Below are 15,105 nucleotides of genomic sequence, written 5' to 3'. Positions count from 1 at the left end.
TACAGGGCGCTCATATTATAAGGTAAGGTTATAAAAACCATCTTTTAAGATCATTTTAGTGAAAGTTTCATGCTTCAAGGCGTACCATTCACTGCTCAAATACTAAAAAACCTGCTTCCATTGAAGATATAAAGGGCGCTCATATTATAAGGTAAGGTTATAAAACCACCTTTTAAGATCATTTTAGTGAAAGTTTCATGTTCCTATCTCATAGAATTTAAGAACAATGATGAATAAATCATTTTCGAGCAAAATTTAAATGGCCGGCTGAATATATTACCGCAGGAGACGCAGCCGCGGAATTTAAATTACCGCGTCAAAGGGTTAAAAAAAAGCCTGAAGAGAGATTTTATTCACATTTGGCATTTACGAGTTTATCCATCACAGATCAGTGCCCAGTGAACACAAACATTCTAGCTCCAAAAACTGGGGCCCTTCACATGGGCCCCCACAAATATAAAATTGTGATTTTGTCAAAAACACCTTAACAATTTTGATTAAATTTCAGTCATTTATGAAGACCAAAATAAAACTGCATGGGTGATATCTTCAGGATAGTAATGACATACTCTCTAGCAGCCCAAAAGTGTACATGAGAAATTTATCTGCAATGTCTAGCACAGATTTTTTTATCCTTGCTTCAGTAAAACTTAAATATGCATAAATACTGCTCTCATATAGTCATACAGACTAAGTGATTAACCCCACTACCCTCCATAAAGGGGACAGCTCTAAATATATATACAGGGTGTTTCACGACTTTAGGGCATAACTGCAGGACGTGATTTCCTAGGCCTTTGTGATCAAAAGAGTTCATATAAACATGTGTCTGATTTTGGACAGTTACAGAGTTATGACCATTTTAAACTCAGAAGAGAAGGTAATGATTACTGACAATAAACGGAACAAAATCATAAACCAGCATAATACATTATACATTTAAAGTATGAATGTAAAGTTAACTTCGTGAAATTACCTTTAATTTGAATTTATTGGTGCTTAAAGCTGATTTTCCAAAATGCCACCGCCGGCCGGAACACAGGCTACCGCTCAGTTGTGAACCGTGCCAGACATACCAACCGTCCCTGCCTTAGGTACATCTCAAGTGTCAAGATAACGAGAACGCTCTGGCTGCAGCTGGCTAAAAATAGCGACCCGCCAGCTGACAGACACAGTTCACACGAGGGTGTGTATGGGAATGAAAAAACGGTCATAACTCCGTAACCATCCAAAATCGGACACATGTTTATATGAACTTTTTTGATCACAAAGACCTAGGAAATCACCTCCTGCAGTTATGCCCTAAAGTCGTGAAACACCCTGTATAAAATAAACAAGCCATGATCATCATGTTTATCGCTAAAAATACTGATATAGGAACATAACCCCCATTTTAATACAAAGTTTGTGGAAAAAAATCTTCAATACATGCATTTCGCTGTTAGAAAGCAGTTTGCAGAAACACAATGACATTCCACATCAAGATATACCTGTAGTTCAAACTGAAGCGTGTTCTCTATACCTCAATCTCAGATAATGTGAGCACATACACTTCAAATAGCCCTGCTAACCTGTCTAGCCATTGCATCCAGCTGTGAGGTTTGAGCTGGCTGAGGTTGATCAGATCGCAATAATTGTGTGTGTGTTACTTCCACTGAGAAGCTCGGCAGCCATGATACATAGCGAGAACCTAAAATTAAAAAATTCAAAGTCACAAACACACCCAGGGATTAAAGCTATTTTTCTTGCAAAAATCATCTAAAGATCTGTGATAATTTGTATTATCATGCTATGGTGTTTTTCCATGCAATTAGTAGAACAGGCATCATATGAACCTATTTATCATCAATACATTGTCTTTCAGCAAATTTTTATCATATGATATTCCACACATTAATAATACGTACAACTATTAACTGTTCATTATTTGTTACAAAACAATGAATCGTTATTTTTCTACAATATATCTCCACTATATTTGACAATTTATTTTTAGAGCACTCCTTGCTTGATGTGTTTATACTCTGTTGCTGTCTGAGGGATTAATCTGCAGACTCTATAGACTAAAGTACTACAAGTTCGCTAAGAGGAAAACAACTACAATGGACATATAATTGAGAAAATAGCTTTTAAAGACTATATTAGTTTTACACACATTAAAACCTAGTACACACTGACAGAAAATACGACAATTAGTAATTTTCACAGTCAATTATGTGTGAAACATCTGATGAAGACATTTTTCAAAACACATTGAACTAATTATAATTATATTAGTGTTTCTGATGGTTATTTTGTTATAATTTGTAATAATAGTTGTCACTGTGACATAATTATGTCGGACATATTGACTGGATAATGGTTGTCACTGTGACATAATTATGTTGGACATATTCACTGGATAATATGTATTTCATATGAATGACATCTGGGGAGTTAACTTTACTTCTTCCTTACATAACTGGTTGTCTGTTACTACAATGACATTATTACTGTTATTATGCTTGCAGTTGTTGTTGCTATTTGCATATAATCACATCTCAAACAGTCACCTGCAACACCTATATTTATACTTGATTTGGCAGGGTGGCTGTGTCTTTGGTGGGGACGTATCATAGACCAGGGATGCGTTGAGACACAGCTTTGGAACACCTCCTCGTGGTCCTGCTGGGCAACGACAGTCTTGGGAGTCTGCATTAGCATGAGCTTCCGGGGCTGGCGGCCTAGTTTCGATAAAGGGCAATGGCTATTTGACCAGAGCCTCCCACACGGTGGCATAATGACTCTTGGGTTTCATTATGATGTACCTGGGACGAATGCGGGAGAGCACTCCTATGGGGGTAACTACGGCTATTTGAGTTGTCTCCCTAGAGTACCGATAAGGTGACGCAAGCCTTAGGGCTCAACACTCTAAAATGGTTTGACCAACCCATGTGGAGGGGCGGGAATGGGGGAGCTTTGAAGCAACCTCCAGGGGCGATAATCTCATGTAGGATGCCCTGGTTGCAACCTCATGACAATTAGTACCCCTCTCCCCCCGAACATGCACTCTTGGTCCTGGAGGCTTGTGAGGGTTATATTTTTGAAGGACCAACCTCCTAAGCCAAGGTGTGAGGCATTCATGCCAAAGGCTGCATGGCACTGGGGTGGTTATTGGCCAGTGTCACGAACGATCCCCTCGGGGCAGCAGGCAGCACCCCATTGTATTTATGCCTTCCACCCACATGGGGCTCTGCGAGTGGTGACCTTTAAATCCCCATTACTCGTGGGACCGAAATGAAAAAAACGAACCAAATCAAAAACCAGTCACAAGGACCTTATACTGAAGAGGGAGCCCCCCCTCAAGGGGATCCCTACGAGAGATGCTTCAGCAGGGGGCTGGAAGCGCTGGTGAACCATTAAGGGGCCCAGATGCAACCAGCGAACCTGCTGTTGAAATTTCAGCCAAAGGCAAGGATGAACCAGTGATTCAAAACTTGTCAGAGGCAAAACTAAAAACTACTCTCTTGGGGGTCATTAGTACTGACACACCACTGCAGAGAGCCAGTACTTCTGACATACCTGCAGCAGGGGAAAGACTGGGACACCTAGGCTCTGGAGTAGGTGGACCCCGTCTCACGAAGAAAGCCTTGTCTGGATGCGCTATACGGAAGTTAAAAAAGGCAAAAGCTGAGACAAGCAAAGCAGGAACTGGGAGCAATTAGGAAATGCAAGCTCGTCCAAGCAGGGAGAAACCCCCACCAGCACCTTTAAGAGGCCAAGGTCGGAGGGCAGTACACCTACAGAAACGGCCAGAACTCTGAAAAAGCCCAGGGACTGTAAAGGACCAGGGACTTACAAGGAGGCTCTGACCAATATAAAGGTAGCTATCTTCAAGGAAACTTACCCTGAGGATAAGCTTACGGAAAACGACCAAAATTCCATTCTGGAAGCATTGGACGAGGTGTTACGTAGGACTCCAAAGGAAGAACTACCAAACCTGAAATCCTACAGACTGTTGGGAGGTGCACTTATCTATATATGTGCTGACCAACAGTCTGGTCAATGGCTCATCAAAGCCACTGACAACCACAGGCTCAAATCAGGGACCAGGATGAAGGCTAGTGATGCCAGGAACCTGCCTAAGCCTGTTAAAGCAGCTCTCCAGACTAGGGACAAAATTGACCAAAACCAGGAAGAGCTGCTGAAATGGATTGCAGACCTTAATCTGGGACTTCATACAGAGAACTGGAAGGTACTAGACAAGCAATCTGAATCGAAAAGCCAAAGGCTCATCTTATTCATAGACCAGGACTCCCATACTATTATACAGAGGACCGGTTACAAAATATTTACAGGACTCTCACAGGGGACTGTTAAGGTGCTGGATGATCCTGAAGTTCAGCACTGGGTAGAACCCGTGACAGACACTGTATCTTCCAACCCGGTCTCTGAGGAGGAAGGGGATGAAGTACCCAGCCCCCTGGATGACCAAAGCAAAACGGATCAGGGGACCCCTTCACATGGAACCCAGTCCGAGAACAGAGAGGGACATAAGATGGAAATTGACCCCTCCTCAATTTGAAGAGATCATGAAATTTCTTCAGATCAACCTACACCACAGCAAAGCTGCCACGGCAGCTCTGTGCCAACAGCTAGCTGAGGGTAGGCCAGATATAGCACTTATTCAGGAACCTTCGATATACAAGGGTCAAATAAGGGGCTTAACTAATACAGAGGGAACAGTCTACTCTGTTGTACCCAGTAATGATGCACAATCTTGTGTTTATATCAGGAATCGTGTTAATGCCTTGCCTTTGCTGGAACTCTGTTCTAGGGATACAAAAGCGGTAAGGATAACATACCCATATCGAGAAGGCAGCAAGGAGCTGATTGTTGCTTCAGTCTACCTTCCATACGACTTGGATGAACCATCACCAAGTAAGGAAATGAGGGACATCGACATCATAGACTACTGTTGTAGCAGGAAAAGCAACTTATCATTGGGTGTGATGCCAACGCGCACCACATCTTGTGGGGGAGCACCGGCACTAACCCAAGGGGAGAGAGCCTTATGGAATTTCTGGTGAGTTAAAACCTGAATATTCTAAACCATGGTAACGAACCTACCTTTGTGGTTTGCAATAGGAAGGAGGTTACTGGTTTGACACTAGGGACAAACGACATAGGAAACCTGGTAAGTAACTGGCATGTATCTGATGAGCCGTCCCTATCGGATCACAGATATACCGTATGTCCAAAAAGTATCCGACTTTATTTTTTTCCACTGTAAGTAATGGCCAAAGGGGTGGGGAACTGAGCGTAGTGGTAGAAGGGACTTTCATTGCACATGTGTGATTTTTTGCTGACTTGCAACACTGCCAGATGCGTCTGTGGCTGCCAGATAGTGAAGTGGTGTAACACATGTTCGTCGCATTCTCGTTTCGCTCAAGATGACAGAATGCTTGGAGCAGTGATACTCCATTAAGTTTTGTCAGAAACTTGGGGTACTCAAGCGGAAACAATTCGCAAAATTCAGCAGGCTTTCAGCGATGATGCAATGGGGGTCACTCAAATTAAAGAGTGGTTCAACTGCTTTAAACATGGCCGTATGTCGGCGGACAGTGAGCAGCGTTCTGGGAGACCGTCAACAACCTGAAATGCTGATGTCATTGAAAAAGTGCCGACACTGATCATGGAGGATCGTCGTTTGGCCATCTGTGAAGTTCCTGATGAGGTTGGGATTAGCAGAAGTTCAGCAAACACAATTTTAACTGAGGATTTGGGCATGCGAAGAGTGGCGGCAAAATTTGTGCCCAAGCTGCTTTCGCCAGAGTAGCAGCAACTCCACCTTGAGGTCGCACAGGACATGCTGGAGTGCGCCAACAGGGATCCTGAGTTCCTGAAGACTGTGATCACTGGTAACGAGTCGTGGGTGTATGGATATGACCCGGAAACCAAGGTCCAGGCATCACAATGGAAGCACCCAACATCCCCGAGGCCCAAAAGAGCACGACAGGCTCGGAGCAATATGAAGTTGATACTGACTGTTTTTTTCGATTACTGGGGTGTTGTGCATCATGAGTACGTACCACTAGGTCAAACTGTCAATAAGGAGTACTACTAAGAAGTCCTCCACCATCTTTGTGATGCAGTTCGGCGCAAGAGACCGGAGCTGTGGGACGCACACAAGTGGCAGCTGCATCATGACAACGCCCCAGCTTATTCATCGCACCTGATCCAGGGTTTCCTGGCCAAGCACGGCATTCCGCAGGTTCGCCAGGCTCCCTACTCTCCTGACATGGCTCCTTGATTTCTGGTTGTTCCCGAGATTGAAGATATGGCTAAAAGGCTGCCGTTTTGACAGCCGCGAGGACATCATACAGAATGCGACGGTGCAGCTGCACGCCATTCCAAAAGAAGCCTTCCAGAATTGCTTCCAGTGATGGAAGGACCGCTGGGCTAAGTGTTTAGAGTCACAAGGGGCCAACTTTGAAGGGGATTAGGTATTGTAAGCACCCGGATACAGAACTTTGTTTTCCCGGCCCAAGGTTGGATACTTTTTGGAGAGAGTAGTACATGCTTTAAAATAAGTAATATTACAGTAGATCAAGCTACTTATAGGAATCCTAAGAGAACCAATTGGGAGTCTTACAAAGACGACCTAAAGGTAAATCTAGAGACCATCTCGCATAATATACGCACAATAAAGGATGCTGATTGGTCCGCTGACCAGTTGCAATGGGCTGTTATCTCGTCCGTTAATCAGAATTGTCCGGCTAAGACCACTCGGGGACCAAGGAGAATGCCTTGGTGGAATAAACAGCTGAGTGGGCTTAGGATCAAAACAAGGTTGTTCAATACAGCTAAAAGAACAAGGCAGTGGGACACCTACAAGGAAGCCCTTACCTGTTACAACAAAGAAATAAGGAAAGCCAAGCAATCCTCATGGAGGAGACACTGCCAGGAGATCAATGATGTACCAGGCGGTGCCAGATTCATGAGAATCATGGCAAAACAGGCGACCAAAAAGGTCAGCACAATTTAGCTGCCTAATGGACAGTATACTTAAACAGGAAGGGAGACGCTGAATGAATTATTCAGAGTTCACTTTCCTGATTCAAAATTGATTGACAATTTGGACAATGGGCAGGGTCAGCAAAACCTGGACACTTACCAAAGCAAGATGAACAGGGTAGACTTGAACCTGGCCAAAGTCATAATTAATCAATCAAAAATAAGATGGGCACTGAACACTTTTAGACCATTTAAATCAGTGGGAACAGATGGAATTGTACCGGCACTTTTGTGGCATGGGGCGGAACTTTTAGTTCCACACCTATGTCGCATATATAGAGCCTGCTTGGCATATGGTTTCATCCCCACAGCCTGGAGGCAGGTTAATGTGACGTTTATTCCAAAGCCCGGGAAACTTGATTATACCAATGCTAAGGCTTATCGTTCTATCAGCCTGTCATCTTTCCTTTTGAAAACAATGGAGAAACTTATGGATAGGCATATCAGGGACGGGGTATTGAGGACATATCCTCTACACCAAAACCAACATGCCTACCAAACAGATAAATCCACCGAAAGTGCACTACACAATGTGGCAACACGCATAGAAAGTGCGATTGAACACAAGGATATTGCCTTAGGAGCATTCCTTGATATAGAGGGAGCTTTTGATAGAACCTCATTTGATATAATCAAACAGGCTGCTGGAAGGCATGGCATAGAGCCTGCAATATACAGATGGATCAATGCTATGCTGGAAAGCAGAACCACAGCTGCTACATTATCGGGAGAAACCCTGGGGGTGTCCACGTCTAGGGGATGTCCGCAGGGGGGCGTACTTTCGCCTCTGCTGTGGAGCCTGGTCATCGACAATCTCCTGTGTGGACTTAAATGATGATGCGTATTATACAGTAGGATATACTGATGACATAGCAATCCTCATAAATGGAAAATTCCTTTCGACCGTATCAGAGCATCTTCAAACAGCTCTGTACATGGTCCAACGATGGTGTGAAACAACAGGTCTTTCCATCAACCCCAACAAGATGGTAATTATACCGTTTACTAGGAAGAGAAATATAAAGGGTCTTAAGGGACCCACTCTCTTCAATAAGACAATCCAGCTCTCCCGCGATGTCAAGTACCTTGGTCTAGAATTAGACAAGGGACTGACATGGAAAAAGCAGCTGGACAAAGTCATTAACAAAGCCTATAAGGCGTTTTGGACATGCAGAAGCATGTTTGGTAAAACTTGGGGACTGCAGCAACACGTTATACATTGGATATACACTGCGGTTGCTAGACCCATAATTACTTATGGTGCCACAGTTTGGTGGACCAGAGTTAAACTCAAGACAAGCAAGACAGAACTTAGCATATTGCAAAGGCTGGCTTGCTTAGGTATCACAGGAACATTTCGAACATCTCCAACAGCTGCACTGGAGATACTCCTTGGACTCCCCCCACTGCATGTACAGTTGGATGCAAGAGGCCAGGGCAGGAATTTACTGTCTCCAGTGCAGTGGACAATGGAAACCTGGATCCGATGGTTTTGGCCATGCATACATAACTCAGGACACGAAAAAAGAAGCCATACTACAAATGGGGTCTGACAAAATGATACTGAGACATGTATATGAAAAACCCTTCACAGTCAGATTTCCTGACAGGAGTGAATGGGAAGACGGGTTTCGGCCTGATAGAAAAGGGGAACTGATCTGGTATACAGATGGTTCCAAGACAAATAAGGGCACTGGAGCTGGTGTGTACTACCATGGCACGAGGCAGAAACTTAGTTTCAGCCTTGGGCAGTACACGACAGTATTCCAGGCAGAAGTATATGCCATTAAGGCATGTATTATGGAGAATTTAGATAGGAACTATAGAAATAGGAACATCTACATTCTATCTGACAGCCAAGCTGCACTTAAAGTGCTTGACAAACACCAGATCAATTCAAAATTGATCTGGGATTGCCACCAAACCCTCATGGAACTGGCCAAACATAACAGGGTACAACTGGTATGGGTGCCAGGGCATGAGGGTATTGCTGGAAATGAAGCAGCAGACCAATTAGCTAAAACTGAAGCTGAACATCTGTTCATAGGACCTGAACCAGCCTGTGGCATCTCTCTAGGAGTTGCCAAACAGGCAATCAGGGACTGGACTAACATAAAACATAAGAAATACTGGGGATCCTTAACTGGACTCAGGCAAGCAAAGGGACTCATACGAGGACCTTCCACTAAAAGAGCAAAGGAACTCTTGAAGCTAAACCAGAACCAGCTACGATGGGTGGTAGGACTACTTACAGGACACTGTCACCTCAAAGGACACCTGTTCAAACTGGGACTAAGTGACAGTCCCACTTGTGAGAGGTGTCAGACAGAAAATGAAACAGCCACACACATCCTGTGTGAATGTGAGGCTTTAGCTTATTTAAGACTGCGTCACTTGGGTCAATACTTTATGGAACCAAGTGACCATTTTGACACCCCCACATCCAAAATCCTGCGCTTCATCTGAAGTGCGGGGTTGCTGAGGGAATAATTAAAAAAGGGGAAGCACAATGCACCGCTGAGTTCGCGGTGCAAGGGCCGAGAAGGCCTACCCCTCATTCATTCATTCATTCATTCATTCATTCATTCATTATACTTGACTTCTGCTGTGCAGCAGTTTGATATACAGTGAAACCTTGAGCTATCATTCCCAGACGTATCGCTTTCCCAAATCCATCATTCAATTTCTGTGGTCCCTGAACAAATCCTATTTAAACTATGGAAACAAAACCTGCATCAATGGTTCTTTGATTTATCATTTTCCCACATCCATTGGTCAGAATTTTTGGTGCTGAAAAACGTTAATCCTGGATTGATCATTTTTAAGAAAGAGCAATACCACACAAACAAATGTTAGTACGCATCAGTAGTAGTAACAGTAGCTGATGTTTCTGGAACATGATGTAGCAAGTTACAGTTTTGGCTCTGTACTACTAGCTATGCGACCTTGAGAGTGTCTTACCTACCACACAATGAGCTGGATGGGAAGGGGGGCTAGCGAGAGCCTGGTCCAGCTGGAAAATCTTTGCTGTATGTTAGTGTGAATCATTTCAATTCGCCCTTTTGACTAGCTGAGTACACAGTTAATCACATGTGTTTGAGCCTCTACAGTGCTTCATGTTAGTGTTAGCATCACTGTTATCTTTAAAACAAATTTCTCCCACATAGCGTTTCCTGTGAAACAAGTTCGGGCTTTAGAAGAATGACTGCACATCACAGAAGAGGTGGAGAAAAATCCATTACAGAAGAGGACTGATGTAGTCAAGTGACTAGGCCTGCCATCAACAACCCTAAATTCAATTATTGGGAAGAAAAGGGAGATCTGAGAGCAGGCTGATAAGTGTGGTACATCAGCCAAGAAGAGGAAGATGGGCAAGGAGATGACTTACAGCAAGCTGGAAAATGTCCTCTTTGCCTGGTACCAGCAGGCCCAAGCATCAGGCATACCTATGAATGGGGCCATCCTACAGGAGAAATCTTAAAAATAGTTGCAAAAATGTGGATTGAGAACATTTCAGCTTCAAGTGGTTGCATCTCCCACTTCAAGGAACGCCAGTTCCTGGTATTTAAGAAAATGGCTGGGGAGAGTGCTGCTGTGGACACCAAAGCCACGTAACATCTATAATGTAGATGAAACAGGCCTATTTTTCAACTGCCTGCCAGACCAAACGCTGACATTGAAATGAGAGACCTGCCATGGAGGAAAAGCTGTGAAGGAGCAACTTACGGTGCTACTGTGCACAAAGAGTGATGGCTCAGACAAACAAACACCCATCATTATTGGAAGGTCCATGAAACCACGGTGTTTAAAAAATGTAAAGAAGCTACCTGTGACCTACCATGCCAGCTCAAATGCATGGATGACATTGGAGATTTTCAGAGACTTTCTGCATGCTCTTGATGCATCATTTGGCGCACTAGGCAAGAAAATCCTCCTCTTTGTAGATAATTGTGCTGCCCATTCTCCAGACACATCCTCTTTGAGGTGGTGGTGGTGGAGGAGGTGGTGGTGGTGGTGAGGTTAGCCTTAAGCACTGGATGCCTTTTATCCCCAGGAATATTATTGGTAGTCATTTCCGTTAGAGGCTGAGCTGACCCCAGGGCCATAGTGTGGCTGGAAGGATTAGGTGAATTGAAAAATGCAGTGACCTCATCAGGAATTGAACCCACGACCTTCCAGCTTGAAGCACAGTGCCTCAACCAACTATGCTAAAATATGCCCCATTTGATGGGGGACAAAACCTTAATTATATGTATGCTACACAGTGGAATTCTGTGATGTCTTTGTCCAATGGCAATGGAAGCTCAGGTGAAAATGAAACCTGTCTGACAGATAAGGGAATAGACTGCACAGTGCCTCAGTAAATAAGCCAAGCACATAAAAAACAATGAAACAAGCTACCGGATTGAAGCAGAAATTCAGAGGATATCATGGTGATGTACATTTCTCAGTGGTTATAGCTTTGTGGGGAAAAAGCTGCCCTGTGATTCTGGAATGAGAACTTTCTCCTAGACAAGGGGAGGAAAGAGAGGATGGGTTAACAGGAGATAAACTTTAGATAACTTTAGAAGCAAAACTGCAAGTACAGTTGGTGCAAATGTTAGGAAAACAATGGAAAGTACTTATGAAGAAGGTGCAGGAAAAAGAAGCCCTTGTTTTATGCAACAATTTTCAATTTTCGTAATGTTAAGAAATGGATGACTGTAATGGCTTTGTTGATATAGTGAAATCCTCATTATATGCCATACTGGCTGCATCACGGTAATTTCAAGAAGTTATTTCTACATTATAGAAACAACAAACAAATGATACTCAAGATGCACAAAGTATGCAAAAATAATTAAAAAACACTATTTCTAAATATAAATAAGTAAATATAAAAGATTTGAGGTTTTCACGGCAGTGACTATGAAGAAAGCAGTTTTCTGGTATTTGGCACCATGTAGATGTGGTGTTAAAAGACGTTTCGGGGAACATATCACCTCCATCTTCAGGGTAGAAGGAAAAATATAAGAAATCCGCAACCAAAGAGACCGTGAGAACCGGTAAAAGCAGACTGGTGTTGGAAATATACACAGCTNACCCCCCAGCTTAAGGGTTAGTGCCCTCACTTTAACCTTGCCTTTCTCCCCCCCGCCCCAACACAATATCATATACAAACCCTGCTTCTGACCAAGCCCCTTCACCCCTCCCACTCCACTGATTTCCCACGCAGACTCCCCCCCCTTCCTTCACTGCTCTCACATAACTGAGTTTATTTCCAACACCAGTCTGCTTGTACCGGTTCTCACAGTCTCTTTGCTTGCAGATTTTATTTTTCCTTCTACCCTGAAGATGGAGGCGATACGTTCCTCCGAAACGTCGGTTAACACCACATCTACATGGTGCCACATCCCAGAAGACTGCTTTCTTCAAGTAAATATATGACTGTCAGTCGTGGGGAATTACCATCAAAATGGAAGAAATGATTAGGTGGTCTGCGATTTGTAGTTTGGTTGTCCACTTGGTTCTCTCCAGCCAGAAGATTGTGATCCAGATGATTTGCTGCTCCCAAACCTGCCGGACTCTGAATACTCAGAACCATTCTACAAGTAGGACATGATGTGTCTTGCTCCAACCAAGACTGCAAACATGAACTGCAACAATAATTGCTATCATTAATAAATCTAGACATAAAATAAATAAAAATGTTATTTTGGGTGTGGGTCTCTCACTATAAGGGAGATCTCAGACTGGGGGTGCAGAAAATTACACAACAGAGACCTAAAAATTGCATACTTTACCTGATATTAAGTTCAGGGACACCCAGATGGCAAAATGCATGCCATATGCAGCTTACCAATTGGTTCTGTGCTCCCCATAAGAGTGTCCTACAACTCCCCAAAATATGAGGGAGAGTCACTAAATAGGGCACAAATGGAAGTAAAACAACTGTAATGGACAGGTTTTCTATGTATATCACTAGGCAGCAGCACAGTCCAGCTCTGTGATGGTCTCGGGAGCAGACATGCATGTGCATGCTAAGAGGTTACTTTCAATAGTCAAAATGGCGAAGAGCAACGTTCTGTTATGTGTATTTTGTGGGCAAAAGGTTGCAATGCAGAGAATATTTATGTGTTTCCTGTATTCAGTGAGAAGTGTTTGTCGCATAAAGCGGTTCACAACCAGATCGAGAAATTTCTTTCAAGGACGTTAGAAAGTCGCAGATGATGCCCAACCAGGTCGCCCTGTTGAGACTGTAACAAATCAACTGTGCATTGGGTGGAAGAGCAGATTCGAGCTTACAGCAGGATAACGATAGACAGTGTAGCAACTGCACTAGGATGTTCCAATGGTTTAGCATACAGCATAATGCAAGATCATTTGTATGAAGTTTCAATGAAGTTTCAGAAAGTGTGCATATGGTGGGTGCCCAGAGAACTGATGGATGGAGACAAAATTAAACTAATGGGTCTGTCCTTCCAACATCTCTTACAGTAAGCAGATGAAGGAGAAGATATGCTTAACAGGATTATTACTGGAGATCAATCATGGGTTCAGCACTATCAACCTAAATCAAAACATGCTTCAATGCAATGGAAACAGCCCAGTTTTCTTTCAACCAAAAAGCCTAAGATTATGCCATCAGCTGGGAAGGTTATTCTTGCCATCTTCTGGGACTCTCAGAGAGTACTGTTAGCCCATTTTCAGAAGTGTGGTGAAAATGTGAATTCTGCTTTGTACTATGAAGTTCTGTTGATGCTACAGGATGTAATTTGCAGAAAACCTCCAGGCCAACTGGCAAGAGGGGTACTGCTTCATCATCACAATGCCAGACCCGTAGAGCTCCAGCAACCCAGGAGAGAATTCAAGAACTAAAGTGGGAACTTCTTGAACATCTGCCTTAGAGCCCAGAATTGGCCCCTAGTTACTTCCATTTGTTTTGTCTGCTAAAAAAACGCCGTAGTGGCAAATATTTCACTGATGATGAAGAGGTTGAAACGGAGGTGGACAAGTAGCTGAGACAAGTCAGAAGACTTCTACGCTGCAGGTTTCGACGCGCTGGTAAAGTGATAGGACAAGTGTATAAATGTTGGAGGACATGTCGAGAAATAAATGTTTTTTTCCAGGTTCAAATATCACATGTTCTATCTTTTATATCCACTTGTGCCCTATTTACTTACTGTTCCTAATATTAATGTTTTCCTCTTCATTAAAAAAGGCAGCCAATCTTGGTAAAAAATCTTTATGAAATATATTTACGTTTGATAATATGCTGTGTAATTCTTCAATTGATTTCATATGACACCTAATAAATAACTAAGAAAGTCCTGGAATTTGCATGAGCAGTATTATTAGTATCATATGGAATAATAAAAATTTATCAGACCCTCAGCAGCTGATTTTAATTCAATAAATGTTTTTGAAATGTATGGGTTCAATTCCTTATCTGTACTTCATAGATCTGATCACTGTAGGGCAGATATTTGTACTGATATATCGGGAAAACATTTATTTTAATAATGCAGGACATAGGTTATGTAGGGCACAAAGCAGGCTTTTAGTAGATTGATGTTAGGCATCCCTGATTTAGGTTATTAAAGCCAGAAAGGACATATAGCACACATGAGGAATGAAATACACAGAACATTTTAGTCAGGAAATGAGCAGCTGGTGGTAAAATGCTGGGTTCCTATGTGCTTTCATCTAGAAGACTTGTTCTGAACACAGTTTACACAGTATCTCTATACGAAGGGGGACCCAAAAATAACCGGAACCGACCTGTTGCGCGCGCATGCTTTGTAGTTACGAGTTGTGCTGCTAGGTGGTGTTAGCTGGGGGTCTCCCGCGCCTGTTAGTGAGCTGGCATCAGTCTGAGTTAAGTGGTTTGTCTGTGGTGCTCTGTTGTGTGCGTTCCTGTTTCAACCCTTTGGCGATTAGTGAGATGGCCGACCAGAAGGAACAAAGAGTGTGCATGAAATTTTGCTTTCTGTTAGGGAAAACTGCAGCCGAGACTGTTGGGATGCTTCGGCAAGCCTTTAATGATGATGCTTTGGGGAAATCACAGGT

At 43.1% G+C, this 15,105-nt stretch overlaps 1 protein-coding gene across 1 annotated transcript in view; it reads right to left on the bottom strand.

The window, feature by feature from the left end:
* LOC111873849 (E3 ubiquitin-protein ligase AMFR) overlaps positions 1-15,105 on the bottom strand; it is an 80,717-nt gene that overhangs the window by 15,649 nt on the left and 49,963 nt on the right. The window contains exons 6-7 of the mRNA XM_023868880.2: positions 12,505-12,692; positions 1,572-1,690 (exon numbers count right to left, since the gene is read on the bottom strand). Of these exons, the coding sequence (XP_023724648.1) occupies positions 1,572-1,690; positions 12,505-12,692 (307 nt within the window). The remainder of the gene's footprint in view (positions 1-1,571; positions 1,691-12,504; positions 12,693-15,105) is intronic.

Source organism: Cryptotermes secundus, unplaced genomic scaffold, assembly GCF_002891405.2.
Source record: "Cryptotermes secundus unplaced genomic scaffold, Csec_1.0 scaffold414, whole genome shotgun sequence".
Classification (NCBI taxonomy): Eukaryota; Metazoa; Arthropoda; class Insecta; order Blattodea; family Kalotermitidae; genus Cryptotermes; species Cryptotermes secundus.
The sequence above is the reverse complement of the archived record's forward strand: the minus strand, read 5'-3'. Positions and strand labels throughout refer to the sequence as shown.